The 16,583-nt window shown below is 46.6% G+C and overlaps 1 protein-coding gene across 1 annotated transcript in view; it reads left to right on the top strand.

The window, feature by feature from the left end:
* Nucleotides 1-8,949, top strand: part of LOC147978979 (uncharacterized) — a 133,066-nt gene extending 124,117 nt beyond the window's left edge. Inside the window, exon 3 of the mRNA XM_087514971.1 lies at nucleotides 8,397-8,949. Coding sequence (XP_087371097.1) covers nucleotides 8,397-8,949 — 553 coding nt within the window. The remainder of the gene's footprint in view (nucleotides 1-8,396) is intronic.
* Nucleotides 8,950-16,583: the final 7,634 nt, after the last annotated feature.

Raw genomic sequence — 16,583 nt, 5'->3', positions numbered from 1 at the left:
TACGTTGATGCAAGCTTTGACACTTATCCGGATGACTCTAACTCACAAACCGGATACGTGTTTTTATTAAATGGTGGAGCTGTCAGTTGGTGCTATTCCAAGCAAAGCATCGTGGCGGGATCTACATGTGAAGCGGAATACATACCTGCTTCGGAAGTAGCAAATGAACGAGTCTGGATGAAGGAGTTCATATCCGATCAAGGTGTCATACCTAGTGCATCGGGTCCAATGAAAATATTTTGTGACAATACTGGTGCAATTTCCTTGGCAAAGGAATCCAGATTTCACAAGAGAACCAAGCACATCAAGAGACGCTTCAATTCCATCCGTGATCAAGTCAAGGACGGACACATAGAGATTTGCAAGATACATACAGATCTGCATGTTGCAGACCCGTTGACTAAGCCTCTCTCACGAGCAAAACATGATAAGCACCAAGACTCCATGGGTGTTAGAATCATTACAATGTAATATAGATTATTGACTCGAGTGCAAGTGGGAGACTGAAGGAAATATGGCCTAGAGGCAATAATAAAGTTGTTATTTATATTTCCTTATATCATGATAAATGTTTATTATTCATGCTAGAATTGTATTAACCGGAAACTTAGTACATGTGTGAATACATAGACAAACAGAGTGTCACTAGTTTGCCTCTACTTGACTAGCTTGTTGAATCAATGATGGTTATGTTTCCTAACCATAGACATGAGTTGTCATTTGATTAATGAGATCACATCATTAGAGAATGATGTGATTGACTTGACCCATCCGTTAGCTTAGCACGATGATCGTTTAGTTTGTTGCTATTGCTTTCTCCATAACTTATACATGTTCCTATGACTGTGAGATCATGCAACTCCCGAATACCGGAGGAACACTTTGTGTGCTACCAAACGTCAAAACGTAACTGGGAGATTATAAAGTTGCTCTACAGGTGTCTCCGATGGTGTTTGTTGAGTTGGCATCGATCGAGATTAGGATTTGTCACTCCGATTGTCGGAGAGGTATCTCTGGGCCCTCTCGGTAATGCACATCAATATAAGCCTTGCAAGCAATGTGACTAATGAGTTAGTTGCGGAATGATGCATTACGGAACGAGTAAAGAGACTTGCCGGTAACGAGGTTGAACTAGGTATTGAGATACGATGATCGAATCTCGGGCAAGTAACATACCGATGACAAATGGAACAACGTATATCGTTATGCGGTTTGACCGATAAAGATATTTGTAGAATATGTGGGAGCCAATATGAACATCCAGGTTCCTCTATTGGTTATTGACTGGAGACATGTCTCGGTCATGTCTACATAGTTCTCGAACCCGTAGGGTCCGCACGCTTAACGTTCGGTGACGATCGGTATTATAAGTTTATGTGTTTTGATGAACCGAAGGTTGTTTGGAGTCCCGGATGTGATCACGGGCATGAAGAGGAGTCTCGAAATGGTCGAGACATAAATATCGATATATTGGATGACTATGTTTGGACATTGGAATGGTTCCGAGTGAGTTCGGACATTAACCGAAGTACCGGGGGGTTACCGGAACCCCTCGGGGAGTATATGGGCCCTAATGGGCTTTAGGGGAGAGAGGGACGGGGTACCTAGGGCAGGCTGCGCGCCCCCCAAGGCCTAGTCCAAATTGGGCTAAGGTGGAGGGGCGGGGCCCCCTCCTTCCTTCTCTTCTCTCTTCCCTTTCCTACTCTCCAACTCCTACTACATGGAAAAGGGGGAATCCTACTCCCGGTGGGAGTAGGACTCCCCAGGGTGCGCCATAGTAGAGGGTCGGCCCTCCCCCTCCTCCACTCCTTTATATACGGGGAGGGGGGCACCCCATAGACACACAAGTTGATCATTGATCTTTTAGCCATGTGCTGTGCCCCCCTCCACCATAATCCACCTCGGTCATATCGTAGCGGTGCTTAGGCGAAGCCCTATTGCGGTAGCATCATCATCACCGTCATCACGCCGTCGTGCTGACGAAGCTCTCCCTCGACACTCTGCTGGATCGTGAGTTCGTGGGACGTCACCGAGCCAAACGTGTGCACATCACGAAGGTGCCGTACTTTCGGTACTAGGATCGGTCGATCGTGAAGACATATGACTACGTCAACCGCGTTGTCATAAAGCTTCCGCTTATGGTCTACAAGGGTACATGGACAACACTCTCCCCTCTCATTGCTATGCATCACCATGATCTTGCGTGTGCATAGGAATTTTTTTTGAAATTACTATGTTCCCCAACAGCAACTACACGGACTGGGTCTGTAACTTGAGGATTATCCTCATTGCTGCATAGAAGAATTACGTCCTGGAAGCACCGCTAGGTGCCATACCTGCTGCAGGAGCAACACCAGATGTTATGAACACCTGGCAGAGCAAAGCTGATGACTACTCGATAGTTCAGTGTGCCATGCTTTACGGCTTAGAACCGGGACTTCAACGACGTTTTGAATGTCATGGAGCATATGAGATGTTCGAGGAGTTGAAGTTAATACTTCAAGCAAATGCCCGGATTGAGAGATATGAAGTCTCCAATAAGTTCTACAACTGCAAGATGGAGGAAAATAGTTCTGTTAGTGAACATATACTCAGAATGTCTGGGTGCCACAACCACTTGACTCAACTAGGAGTTAATCTTCTTGATGATAGTGTCATTGACAGAGTTCTTCAATCACTGTCACCAAGCTACAAGACCTTTGTGATGAACTATAATATGCAAGGGATGGATAACACGATTCCCGAGCTCTTCGCAGTGCTAAAGGTTGTGGAGGTATAAATCAAGAAGGAGCATCAAGTGTTGATGGTCAACAAGACCACCAGTTTCAAGAAAAGGCTAAAGGGAAGAAGGTGAGCTTCAAGAAGAATGGCAAGCAAGTTGCTGCTCAAGTGAAGAAGCCCAAGTCTGGACCTAAGCCTGAGATTAAGTGCTTCTGCTGCAAAGGGACTGGTCACTGGAAGCGGAACTGCCCCAAGTATTTGGCGGAGAAGAAGGATGGCAAAGTGAAAGGTATATTTGATATACATGTTATTGATGTGTACCTTACTAATGCTTGCAGTAGCGCCTAGGTATTTGATACTGGTTCTGTTGCTAATATTTGCAACTCGAAACAGGGGATACGGATTAAGCAAAGATTGGCTAAGGACGAGGTAACGATGCGCGTGGGAAATGGTTCCAAAGTCGATGTGATCGTCGTCGGCACGCTACCTCTACAACTAGCTTCGGGATTAGTATTAGACCTGAATAATTGTTATTTGGTGCCAGCGTTAAGCATGAACATTATATTTGGATCTTGTTTGATGCGAGATGGTTAATCATTTAAATCAGAGAATAATGGTTGTTCTATTTATATGAGTAATACCTTTTATGGTGCACCATTGATGAGTGGTCTATTTTTACTAAATCTCGACAGTAGTAATACACATATTCATAATATTGAAGCCAAAAGATATAAATTTAATAATGATAGTGTGACTTATTTGTGGCACTGCCGTTTAGGTCATATTGGTATAAAGTGCATGAAGAAACTCCATGATGATGGACTTTTGGAATCACTTTATTATGAATCACTTGATGCTTGCGAACCATGCCTCATGGGCAAGATGACTAAGACTCTGTTCTCCGGAACAATGGAACGAGTAACAGACTTATTCAAAATAATACATGTTGATGTATGCGGTCCGATGAGTGTTGATGCTCGTGGCGGGTATCATTATTTTCTAACCTTCACAGATGATTTGAGCAGATATGGGTATATCTACTTAGTGAAACATAAGTCTGAAACATTTGAAAAGTTCAAAGAATTTCAGAGTGAAGTGGAAAATCATCGTAACAAGAAAATTAAGTTTCTACGATCTGATCGTGGAGGTGAATATTTGAGTTACGAGTTTGGTAATCATTTGAAACAATGCGGAATAGTTTCGCAACTCACGCCACGTGGAACACCACACTGTAATGGTGTGTCCGAACGTCGTAACCGCACTCTATTAGATATGGTGCGATCTATGATGTCTCTTACTGATTTACCGCTATCGTTTTGGGGTTATGCTTTAGAGATGGCTGCATTCACGTTAAATAGGGCACCATCTAAATCCGTTGAGACGACACCTTATGAACTGTGGTTTGGCAAGAAACCCAAGTTGTCATTTCTTAAAGTTTGGGGCTGTGATGCTTATGTGAAAAAGCTTCAACCTGATAAGCTCGAACCCAAATCGGAGAAATGTGTCTTCATAGGATACCCAAAGGAGACTCTTGGGTACACCTTCTATCACAGATCCGAAGGCAAGACATTCGATGCTAAGAATGGATCCTTTCTAGAGAAGGAGTTTCTCTCGAAAGAAGTGAGTGGGAGGAAAGTAGAACTTGACGAGGTAATTGTACCTACTCCCTTATTGGAAAGTAGTTCATCACAGAAATCAGTTCCAGTGATTCCTACACCAGTAAGTGAGGAAGCTAATGATGATCATGAAACTTCTGATCAAGTTACTACCGAACCTCGTAGGTTAACCAGAGTAAGATCCGCACCAGAGTGGTACGGTAATCCTGTTCTGGAGGTCATGTTACTTGACCATGACGAACCTACGAACTATGAGGAAGCGATGATGAGCCCAGATTCCGCAAAATGGCTTGAGGCCATGAAATCTGAGATGGGATCCATGTATGAGGATAAAGTGTGGACTTTGGTTGACTTGCCCGATGATCGGCAAGCCATAGAGAATAAATGGATCTTCAAGAAGAAGACTGACGCTGACGGTAGTGTTACTATCTACAAAGCTCGACTTGTTGCAAAAGGTTTTCGACAAGTTCAAGGAGTTGACTACGATGAGACCTTCTCACCCGTAGCGATGCTTAAGTCCATCCGAATCATGTTAGCAATTGCCGCATTTTATGATTATGAAATTTGGCAAATGGATGTCAAAACTGCATTCCTTAATGGATATCTTAAAGAAGAGTTGTATATGATGCAACCAGAAGGTTTTGCCGATCCAAAAGGTGCTAACAAAGTGTGCAAGCTCCAGCGATCCATTTATGTACTGGTGCAAGCCTCTCGGAGTTGGAATATACACTTTGATAGTGTGATCAAAGCATATGGACTTATACAGACTTTTGGAGAAGCCTATATTTACAAGAAAGTGAGTGGGAGCTCTGTAGCATTTCTGATATTATATGTAGATGACATATTGTTGATCGGAAATGATACTAAATTTCTGAATAGCATAAAAGGATACTTGAATAAGAATTTTTCAATGAAAGACCTCGGTGAAGCTGCTTATATATTGGGCATTAAGATCTATAGAGATAGATCAAGACGCTTAATTGGACTTTCACAAATCACATACCTTGATGAAGTTTTGAAGTAGTTCAAAATGGATCAAGCAAAGGAAGGGTCCTTGCATGTGTTACAAGGTGTGAAGTTGAGTCAGACTCAATGCCCAACCACTGCTGAAGATAGAGAGAAAATGAAAGTCATTCCCTATGCTTCAGCCATAGGTTCTATCATGTATGCAATATGTGTACCAGACCTGATGTGTGCCTTGCTATTAGTTTAGCAGGGAGGTACCAAAGTAACCCAGGAGTGCATCACTGGACAGCGGTCAAGAACTTCCTGAAATACCTGAAAAGGACAAAGGATATGTTTCTTGTTTATGGAGGTGACAAAGAGCTCTTCATAAATAGTTACGTCAATGCAAGCTTTGACACTGATCCGGATGACTCTAAGTCGCAAACCGGATACGTATTTTTATTGAATGGTGGAGCTGTCAGTTGGTGCAGTTCCAAGCAGAGTGTCGTGGCGGGATCTACGTGTGGAGAGGGGTACATAGCTGCTTCGGAAGCAGCAAATGAAGTAGTATGGATGAAGGAGTTCATATCCGATCTAGGTGTCATACCTAGTGCATCGGGTCCAATGAAAATCTTTTGTGACAATACTGGTGCAATTGCCTTGGCAAAGGAATCCAGATTTCACAAGAGAACCAAGCACATCAAGAGACGCTTCAATTCTATCTGCGATCAAGTCAAGGAGGGATACATAGAGATTTGCAAGATACATACAGATCTGAATGTTGCAGACCCGTTGACTAAGCCTCTCTCACGAGCAAAACATGATCAGCACCAAGACTCCATGGGTGTTAGAATCATTACAATGTAATCTAGATTATTGACTCTAGTGTAAGTGGGAGACTGAAGGAAATATGCCCTAGAGGCAATAATAAAGTTGTTGTTTATATTTCCTTATATCATGATAAATGTTTATTATTCATGCTAGAATTGTATTAACCGAAAACTTAGTACATGTGTGAATACATAGACAAACAGAGTGTCACTAGTATGCCTCTACTTGACTAGCTCGTTAATAAAAGATGGTTAAGTTTCCTAGCCATGGAAAAAGAGTTATCATTTGATGAACGGGATCACATCATTAGAGAATGATGTGATTGACTTGACCCATCCGTTAGCTTATCACGATGATCGTTTAGTTTGTTGCTATTGCTTTCTTCATAACTTATACATGTTCCTATGACTATGAGATTATGCAACTCCTGAATACAGGAGGAACACTTAGTGTGCTATCAAACGTCACAACATAACTGGGTGATTATAAAGATGCTCTACAGGTGTCTCTGATGGTGTTTGTTGAGTTGGCATAGATCGAGATTAGGATTTGTCACTCTGATTGTCGGAGAGGTATCTCTGGGCCCTCTCGGTAATGCACGTCACTATAAGCCTTGCAAGCAATGTGACTAATGAGTTAGTTGTGGGATGTTGCATTACGGAACAAGTAAAGGGACTTTCCGGTAACGAGATTGAACTAGGTATTGAGATACCGACGATCAAATCTCGGGCAAGTAACGTACCGATGACAAAGGGAACAACGTATATTGTTATGCGGTTTGACCGATAAAGATCTTCGTAGAATATGTAGGAACCAATATGAGCATCCAGGTTCCGCTATTGGTTATTGACCGGAGATGAGTCTCGGTCATGTCTACATAGTTCTCGAACCCGTAGGGTCCGCACGCTTAACGTTCGATGACGATCGGTATTATGAGTTTATGTGTTTTGATGTACCGAAGGTTGTTCGGAGTCCCGGATGTGATCACAGACATGACGAGGAGTCTCAAAATGGTCGAGACATAAAGATCGATATATTGGAAGGCTATGTTTGGACATCGGAATGGTTTCGGGTGAGTTCGGGCATTTACCGGAGTACCGGGGGGTTACCGGAACCCCCCGGGGAGTGTGTGGGCCTTATTGGGCCTTAGTTGGAGAGAGGAGGAGGAGGCCAAGGTGGAGGGCGCGCCCTCCCAAGCCCAATCCAAATTGGGTGGGGGCCGACCCCCCCCCTTCCTTCCCTCTCTCTCCCCCTTCCTTCATTTCCTACTCCAACTAGAGAAGGGGGAATCCTACTCCCACCGAGAGTTGGACTCCCCCCTTGGGCGCGCCATGAGAGGGCTGGCCCTCCCCCTCCTCCACTCCTTTATATATCGGGGGGCACCCCATAGACACACAATTTGATTGTTTAGCCGTGTGCGGTGCCCCCCTCCACAAATTTCCACCTCGGACATATCGTTGTGGAGCTTAGGCGAAGCCCTGCGTCGATAACTTCATCATCACCGTCATCACGCCGTCGTGCTGACGAAACTCTCCCTCGACCTTAGCTAGATCTAGAGTTCATGGGACGTCACCGTGCTGAACGTGTGCAGATCGCGGAGGTGCCATACCTTCGATGCTAGGATCGTTCGGATCGTGAAGACGTACGACTACATCAATCGCGTTGTCATAACGCTTTCGCTTTCGGTCTATGACGGTACATGGGCAACACTCTCCCCTCTCGTTGCTATGCATCACCTAGATGGATCTTGCGCGTGCGTAGGAAATTTTTTGAAGTTACTGCATTCCCCAACAGGATTCCCCCCCCCCTTGGGGCGCACCCCATGAGGCCGGCCGGCCCCCTCGTCCACTCATTTATATACGGGGGAGGGGGCACCCCATAGACACACAAGTTGATTTCTTAGCCGTGTGCGGTGCCCCCCTCCACGGATTTCCACCTTGGTAATATTGTCGTAGTGCGTAGGCGAAGCCCTGCGTTGGTAACTTTATCATCACCGTCACCACGCCGTCGTGCTGACGAAACTCTCCCTCAGCCTCATCTGGATCTAGAGTTCGAGGGACATCACCGAGTTGAACATGTGCAGATCGCGGAGGTGCCGTGCGTTTAGTACTTGATAGGTTGGATCGCGAAGACGTTCGACTACATCAACCGCGTTACTAAATGCTTCCGCTTTCGGTCTACGAGGGTACATGGACACACTCTCCCCGCTCGTTGCTATGCTTCTCCTAGATAGATCTTGCGTGATCGTAGGTAATTTTTTTGAAATACTACATTCCCCAACAGTGGCAAGAAGTCTTTTGTGCTGAACCCGTTTCTTGACATCATGCACCGGATCTCCAGCAACTCTCTGTTTCCTCACATAGGCGACAAGGACAAGGTGCACTCCTATCTCATGGACATGATGCTCATGTGTGAGGAAGCCCGTCGTCAACAACCTGGACCACTTGATATCTCTCACATCATGTGGAGTGAGCTTCAGTTTGCTGTGTTCCACCGTAAGGTGCCAATCTATGGACCTTACTTGTTCCTCTTGATCTCGAAGACTTGGGAGAAGCTCTTTCTGGGCGAAGAGTTCCTTGCTCCCCATTGGATTCGCCATGAGCCCATTAAGCTATGCCAGAAGAACAAGTGGGCTAACACCACTACCCCGGCTAAGGCCGAAGCTGCTCGCATGGACGTTGATGAGGATGAATTTGAGGAGAAGGAGGCTGAGGACAGTTCTGCGGGGTATTCACCTCCATCTACTGAGCCATCTTGGGCTAAGAAGCTCAAGGCCAAGATGAAGGCTTTGTTCTGCATGCAGGCCAAGGGACAGTACAAGGCCCACGTTGCTTAGAACGAGAGTTGCCAGTACGACAAGAGGATCTTAAGGAAGATTGGCGAGGACGTCATGGGCGGGTTAGAGAAGAACATCACTCCTGAGGCTGTCTAGATGGCGAAGCAGGGCTATCAGTGGACTGAGTCAGATGGGGAGTCCATTCCTGCTGCTAAGACAGATGAGGAGCTTGATGGGTGATCGTGTCAGTGGGAGCTAGCACATGTGTCGTGGGTATCCTCTCTGCCTTTTTGGTGTCTTGATGCCAAAGGGGGGAGAGTGTAGGATTTGCGAGTCTTGTGTCTTGTTGCTTTCGTTTCTTTGAACCTTCATCGCTTTGGTTTGTTAGTTTGTGTTGGTGTGCATGTGAGACCAGGAGACCTATGCTATCATATGGTGTGAGACATATGCCCTCAAGCTTATCTTATTGTCTAGTATGTTTAGTAGATTGTGAGCTTTTGATTATCTTGTGCCCTTTACTTCATGCTCACTTACTTTACATTGCATCCATGCTTAGTGTCACTTATATTGTTGCAAGGATTGCCTTGTCTATAAAATATAGGGGAAGTGTTGATCCTAGCATGTGTGTTGTGTAGTCCAAAGCATATCTATAGAGTGCACACATCTTGGGGTGGCTGTCTATATTTTATAGATGTTGGGTTTGCTTATGTTCATGTTATATCCTTATGTGCAAATCTTGTATTGTCATCGGTCCACCAAAAGGGGGGAGATTGTAAGGGCATATTTCTCCCTATGTGGTTTTGGTGATTGATGACATTGCATTTGCAGACTAATCATGTGCATTGAGCATTTCAGATATCTCATGTCTAGGCACAAGACGATTCGGCGCCCCTTGGAGCCTATCGAAGACGGCGGTTCTCTACGTTTCTTTTCAGAGGATTTGAGTCATAGGAAAGTCGTACTATTAAGAGGGAGTCCGCTTCAGAAAGGATAGGGTGGAATCATCACATACACATATGTTCCTTTGCACCATCTTTCCTTTGCTTCATTGGAGCACCGTCCGTTTATCCTTGTCGCTGCGAGATGAAGGCCTCCTAGTGCTATAAGTTCTGTGGCATGTGGTAGTACTGCTCAAGGGAGCAGTAGTACCGCAGGGGCACACGGTAGTATCGCCCGGGCCCGCGGTAGTACCGCGTCATGCGGTAGTACCGTTGCCTCTAGCCCAGAACGCTGGCGCGTGCAGAAGTAATTTTTTACGTCCGCCCCTACGCGGTAGTACCATGCCGAATTTTCGCATGTCCCAAACTCAGCGGAAGTAATCACATACGAAATTTATTTAGTTCGTGCTTTTTCCCAGCCCAGTTGAGCACTGCCCTGCGGTAGTACTGCAGGGACACGCGACAGTACCGCTCGTTGCCTAGTGCAACAGGACCTCACCTAGCTTCTACCGCACGAGCGGTAGTACCGCATCAAGGTGCAGTACTACCGTAGCGCCTTGCGGTTGTACCGCGGAGCTGTGCGGTAGTACCGCGTCTCGCGGGCTAAGTAGGTGGGTAATGGTTGGATCTTGTCTCCCACTATATAAAGGGGGTGTTCTTCCCCAAGAAGACCACCTCTTCCCTCCCCAAGCTCCATTTTTGCTCAAAGCTTCATTTTCGCCCGATCTCTCTCCCTAGCCAATCAAACCTGTTGATTTTTTAGGGATTGGTTGAGAAGGCCCCGATCTACACTTCCACCAAGAGAAATTTGATTCCCCCCACTAATCCCTTGCGGATCTTGTTACTCTTGGGTGTTTGAGCACCCTAGACGGTTGAGGTCACCGCAGATCCATATTCCATTGTGTTGAAGCTTCGTGGTGTCATTAGGAGCCTCCGATTAAGTTGTGGAGATTGCCCCAACCTTGTTTGTAAAGGTTCAGTCGCTGCCTTCAAGGGCACCAATAGTGGAATCACGGCATCTCGCATTTGTGTGAGGAGAATATGATGGCCCTGGTGGCTTTTTGGGGAGCATTGTGCCTCCACACCGCTCCAACGGAGACGTACTTCCTTTCAAAGGGAAGGAACTTCGGTAACACATCCTCGTCTCCATCGGCTCCACTCTTGGTTATCTCTTACCTTTACTTGTGCAAACTTATATTGTGTTGTATCCCTTGCTTGCTTGTGTGCTAGTTGTTGTTGCATCATATAGGTTGCTCACCTAGTTGCATATCTAGACAACCTATTTTGCTGCTAAGTTTAGTTTGGTAAAGAATAGCTAAAAATTGTTAGTTGCCTATTCCCCCCCTCCCCTCTAGTAAATCATATCGATCCTTTCAGCCGTCTTGCTGGATCAAGAAGGCGGAGGACGTCACCGAGATGAACGTGTGCTGAACGTGGAGGTGTCGTACATTCGGTACTAGATTGGTTGGATCATGAAGAAAGTTCGACTACATCAACCGCGTTGTGAAACACTTCCGCTTACGGTCTACGAGGGTACGTAGATACACTCTCCCCCTCGTTGCTATGCATCTCCATGGATAGATCATTGCGTGTGCATAGAATTTTTTTTGTTTTCCATGCATCGTTTCCCAACACTTGGCCCATTAGGCCCATATCTTTTGCCGGGGTTGCCCGAAACCCCTTCCGGTGACCCGATATGTACCCGGTACCCTCCGGAACACTTCTGGCGTCCGAATACTATCGTCCTATATATCAATCTTTACCTCTCGACCATTTCAAGACTCATCGTCATGTCCGTGATCTCATCTGGGACTTCGAACAACATTCGGTCACCAAATCACATAACTCATATAATACAATATCGTCATCGAACGTTAAGCGTGCGGACCCTATGGGTTTGAGAACTATATAGACATGACCGAGACACCTCTCCGGTCAATAACCAATAGTGGAACCTGGATGCCCATATTGGCTCCTACATATTCTACGAACATCTTTATCGATCGAACCGTTATGACAACATACGTTATGCCCTTTGTCTGTCGGTATGTTACTTGCTCGAGATTCGATCGTCGGTATCTTCATAACTAGTTCAATCTCGTTACCGGCAAGTCTCTTTACTCGTTCTATAATACACCACCTCGTGACTAACTCCTTAGTCGTTTGCTTGCAAACTTATGATGTTTATTACCGACAGGGCCCAGAGATACCTCTCCGATACTCGGAGTGACAAATCCTAATCTCGATCTATGCCAACTCAACAAACACCTCCGGAGATACCTATAGAGCTTCTTTATAATCACCCAGTTATGTTGTGACGTTTGATAACACAAAAGGCATTCCTCTGGTATCCGGGAGTTGCATAATCTCATAGTCGAAGAAATATGTATTTGACATGAAGAAAACAATAGCAATAAAATTGAACGATCATAATGCTAAGCTCATGTCCATGGTTAGGAAACCTTGACCATCTTTGATCAACGAGCTAATCAAGTAGAGGCTCACTAGGGATATAGTGTTTGTCTATGTATTCACACGTGTATTTATGTTTCCAATCAATACAATTCTAGCATGAGTAATAAACATTTATCATGAATAAAGAAATATAAAATAATAACTTTATTATTGCCTCTAGGACATATTTTCTTCACTATGTATACGGCTATTTAATCATGAGGACTTAAAAAAAATAAGAGAGATCGGATGTATACAGTGACTATTGGATGTTGCCCTTTCGCATATGTGTCGGTGGCCTGCTCTCCTGTCCGTAGATGGTTACGGGGAAAAATTGTAGGTGTCGTTAAAGATGCCCTTATGTCTAAAAAAGGACGCCTCGAGTTGGATGTGGCTGCTAGGGCACAAACGAAGGCCTCATTCGGTTTGGAGGAAACCAAAATGTAGGAATTAGGAGTAGTATAGGAATTTGATAGGATGATACTTGTCATCCTAAGAAATTATCTTGCCTCTACGCACAAAATAAATTTTGAGTAGATGTGTAAATTCCTCCAAAAATATAAGAAATAAATAGTATTTTTATAAAATTTTCGTACGCATTTCATATAAACTGAATGCATCTATAAAAAAATTTCTTACGAAATTCTTGTTTCTATGTTTTTTCCGTAGAAATCCTCCAAACCGAATGAAGCCGAAACAGCCATGTTTTCTGCGGAAGAAGAAAAGGCATACGTCGCTTCCTCAGGGTGCAATGCGCGCTGATTTGAAATTTTCCCGTGCTCACAAGTAGAACGTGCATCATATCCCCCTTTCTCAGGGGCCTCGATGCAAACAAACGGTGCGTACATTTTCGTGGGTAGCAGCATATGGGCCCCGCTGCACGTGAGGTATTTACCGGCAGGTCCATCTCGCAGGCCGACGCGCCCTGCATGCGCGCCGCGTAGGCGTTCCAGCCAGTGCCTCGCAGCCACGTTGCACCGAGTCACTGTCACCCCTCTCCCTGAAAAACAAAACAAAGTCACTGCTCATTGTCTTTTTTGAGCTAAAAAATGAACGAAACGTGACCCAGTTGGTCACTGCAGTTATACTAGTAAGTAGCACATGCTTTGCATGCTTACACTTAATTCCATACAAATGTTAATTTCAGGACATTTCAAAATTTCATTGTTGATTATCACAATGTTGAAGACTTATCTACTTTTTGTCCCCTACAGCAAGCAATAAAGTAATTCTATCAGTCGTCCATTGAGATATATATGAGTTATTACAATGTGAGAAGAACAATTCTCAAACTATAAATTTTATTAAAAATGAAAAATGAAACATAAACGGGTTTGCATATAATAAGTCTGGACAGATCAATTTCCATATTTATTTTATTCCAGTATATTTTCTCATATACAATCAAAGTTTTTTTGCGAGGTATAACAAAAGTTTCTTTTCTTATTTCCAGCCCCCTTCAATATTTTTCAAAAAGAAAATGTTCATCGCTGTGTTCCATGGTCGAGACTATCTTGCTTCTTTTTCTCCATCCAAAAACTCTCTAATCATTTCATCAGATATGCATATGCGCTAACCACTATTGAATACTTCTCAAGCCATCCCCAAGTAGTATCTTATAGTACAGCCAACTCTAAGAACTGTCTCAAAAGGCCAAAACATCACTTCGTTCCTTGCCAACGTGATTAGTGTGCACGCTGCCGCAGACTGTCTGTCTATTTGTATGCTCGGTTCGGCCTGCTACACACACAAATGCACAACAGTAGCAAGCAGGTGAACTTTTCTTGTTTGTAGATGGTTCTGGAAAACAACAGAATCTTTATTATACTGCAGATGCATTGTAGCTGGCACTGTAGATGCGAATCCCAACATTTTGGACCATTCGATGGACTATATCAACGGTTCAGATTCTTTCCTATCATTGAGATTCAAATCTTCAAAACTCGTACACTATATAGTAATATAGATATAGATAAATTGCTCGATCCGCAGCTCACCGGAACTGTGCTCGTCAGCCAGAGCACGAGCTCGCGTGCGTGTGTGGTGGTGGTGGTGCATAACCGGCGGCGTAGCGGGCGCCGTACCGCGAGTACGTGCGCGGCACACCACGACCACCCATTGGCATGAACTGTTGCTTCGTATCTTGTGCGAGCTGCACTCATCAGTGACGAAGGCAGAACAGATTCACCGGTGCATGGGATGGGACGGGACGTCCAAGGAGCGGCGACAAGTCAGAAACAGTTAGTTCGTGCGTTCGTTCAAGGCCAGTCCACGACACCTGAAAACGGCAGGGGTTGACAAGCCCGGCCCGCCATCGATCTCACAGCTGTCCACAACAAACTCCATCCGGTTCATCGCTTCGAAACCCTAACTCAATACATTATCCTCTCTCGCTCTGATCTCTTCTCTCCGCGCATTGCGCATCGATCCCGATCGAAACCGGTGCAATGTCGAGCTCCGACAGCCGCTCCGACTCTGAGCTAGATCCAGACTTTAAGTTGCCCCCTCCCCCCCCCCCCCCCCTCCCCTCCCCAATCGTCTTGAAGAGGTCCAAGGTGGAGACCCGAGGCAGGTCCGGATTTGCAGCGTCGCCGCAGGCGCAGCTCCAACAGGCCTGAACAATTCGCACCTCCTCTACGTCGTCCCTTGTCCGCGTCGGCTGCTGCTCCCCCACGTGGGCAGCGGTGGGTGCTTGTGCCCGCCCCACCGACCCGGACGCGCATGCCAGAACCAGAGGCGCGCGCCGCCCGCCGCGAGAGGCAGCGGAAAAGGGAGAGGAAGGAGGCGGAGCAGTCCGTGCGTCGCCGCCGTGAGATGCAGGCGGAGCCCGACGAGGACGCACGGCTCCTCGAGTGGGTCTACCATCGGTCGCTTACGACCGCGGAGACAGACGCGGCGCGGCTTCGTCGGAAGAACGAAAAGGCGCTCTAGATTGCCATTGAGTAGTCCGAGCGCGAGGCAGCTGAGGCGGCTCGGCACGAAGCTAAAAGCGGTAGTACGGCCCGAAGGGGCGACGCAGCGGCGGCTGGCAGGTCCGGGCGACGATGGGAAGAACTCGGGGCGGCGGCGGGGACCACATTCCGCAGCGCTACAAGCCGAAGAGGCGGTGTAGCGGCGGCTTGCAGGTCGGTGCAACCGCGGGGACAGCCTCGGGCGACGGTGGTGCCCACATGCAGCAGCGCTACAACCCGAAGAGGCGGTGTAGCGGCGGCTCGCAGGTTGGGGCAGCCGCATGGAGAACCACTAGCCGGGGGCGATGGCTCGACGGGAGGCGGCGTGGACCACGTGCCGCGATGGGAGAACCCTAAGGGGCGACGCAGAAGCGGCTGGCAGAAGGATCTCGGAGCGGCGGCGTGGACCATGTTCCACAACACGATAGCCCGAAGGGGCGTCGACGGTAGCGGCACGCGGGTCGGGGCAGCCGATGGGAAGACCTCGGGCGGTGACGCAGCGGTCCGAAGGGACAATGCGACAGCAACATGTGGCTCGATCGGCGGTAGGCGCGTGCTCAGGGATGTGCTTGGCGAAGATAGGCGCGTGATCGGTTGATCAGACCGACGGCGACACTGTATTTGCCATGGCGGGGACGATGCGCAGATCAGAGTCGATGGCGACATTGTCAGTGATGTCCCGGACGATGACACCGAAGACGGACCGACGATGGAGACCGCGTGGGCGAGCGGCTGGCAATGACGCACGAAGGCGTCCCTTGGGCGGCCCGTCCAGCTGTGCCGCGCGGTTGATGATGAAGCACCCGGTATAGTCGACACCGATGTCGAAGTAGAGGTGTGGGGGTCGAGGTGGCGGTGGGCGACGCAAACCGATCAAGAATAGATCGGAAAACCAAAAAGAAAACACCGATTTAAACGACCGGCGAGAGAGCGAAAAAAAAACCGAAACGGAAGCAGCGGGTCATGGCTAGGGTTGGATCGGTTAGGCTGATACCATGTTAGAAGGGAGAGAGAGGGATTGTTGCCGAATATGATGGATGTGTTATTGAGCCTTCAAGATGAGTATATATTAAATACAAGATTTGAAGAACAAGACGCCTCTCCTAGAGACAAGGTAGGACACATATTACAAATTATAGACTACCAAATATATGTAACCTAAATATATCTCTAACACGAAAGGCTTCTGTCCCTAAAAAACACGAAAGGCTTCTGAAAAGAAATCACGTTGTAGTTTGAGTGCCTGTTGAGACCTGCGCATAATTCAGCGGAAGCCAGAGTCCCTGTATCCAATAGTGCCATGCCCCATGCTGCATGCCATTGCCACCTCTCCAACAATAGCGCGATGATG

Source organism: Triticum urartu, chromosome 3A (assembly GCF_056163025.1).
Source record: "Triticum urartu cultivar PI428250 chromosome 3A, HENAU_Tu73, whole genome shotgun sequence".
Taxonomy (NCBI): domain Eukaryota; kingdom Viridiplantae; phylum Streptophyta; class Magnoliopsida; order Poales; family Poaceae; genus Triticum; species Triticum urartu.
Note: the sequence above shows the minus strand (reverse complement) of the source record. Positions and strands in the feature narration are given on the sequence as shown.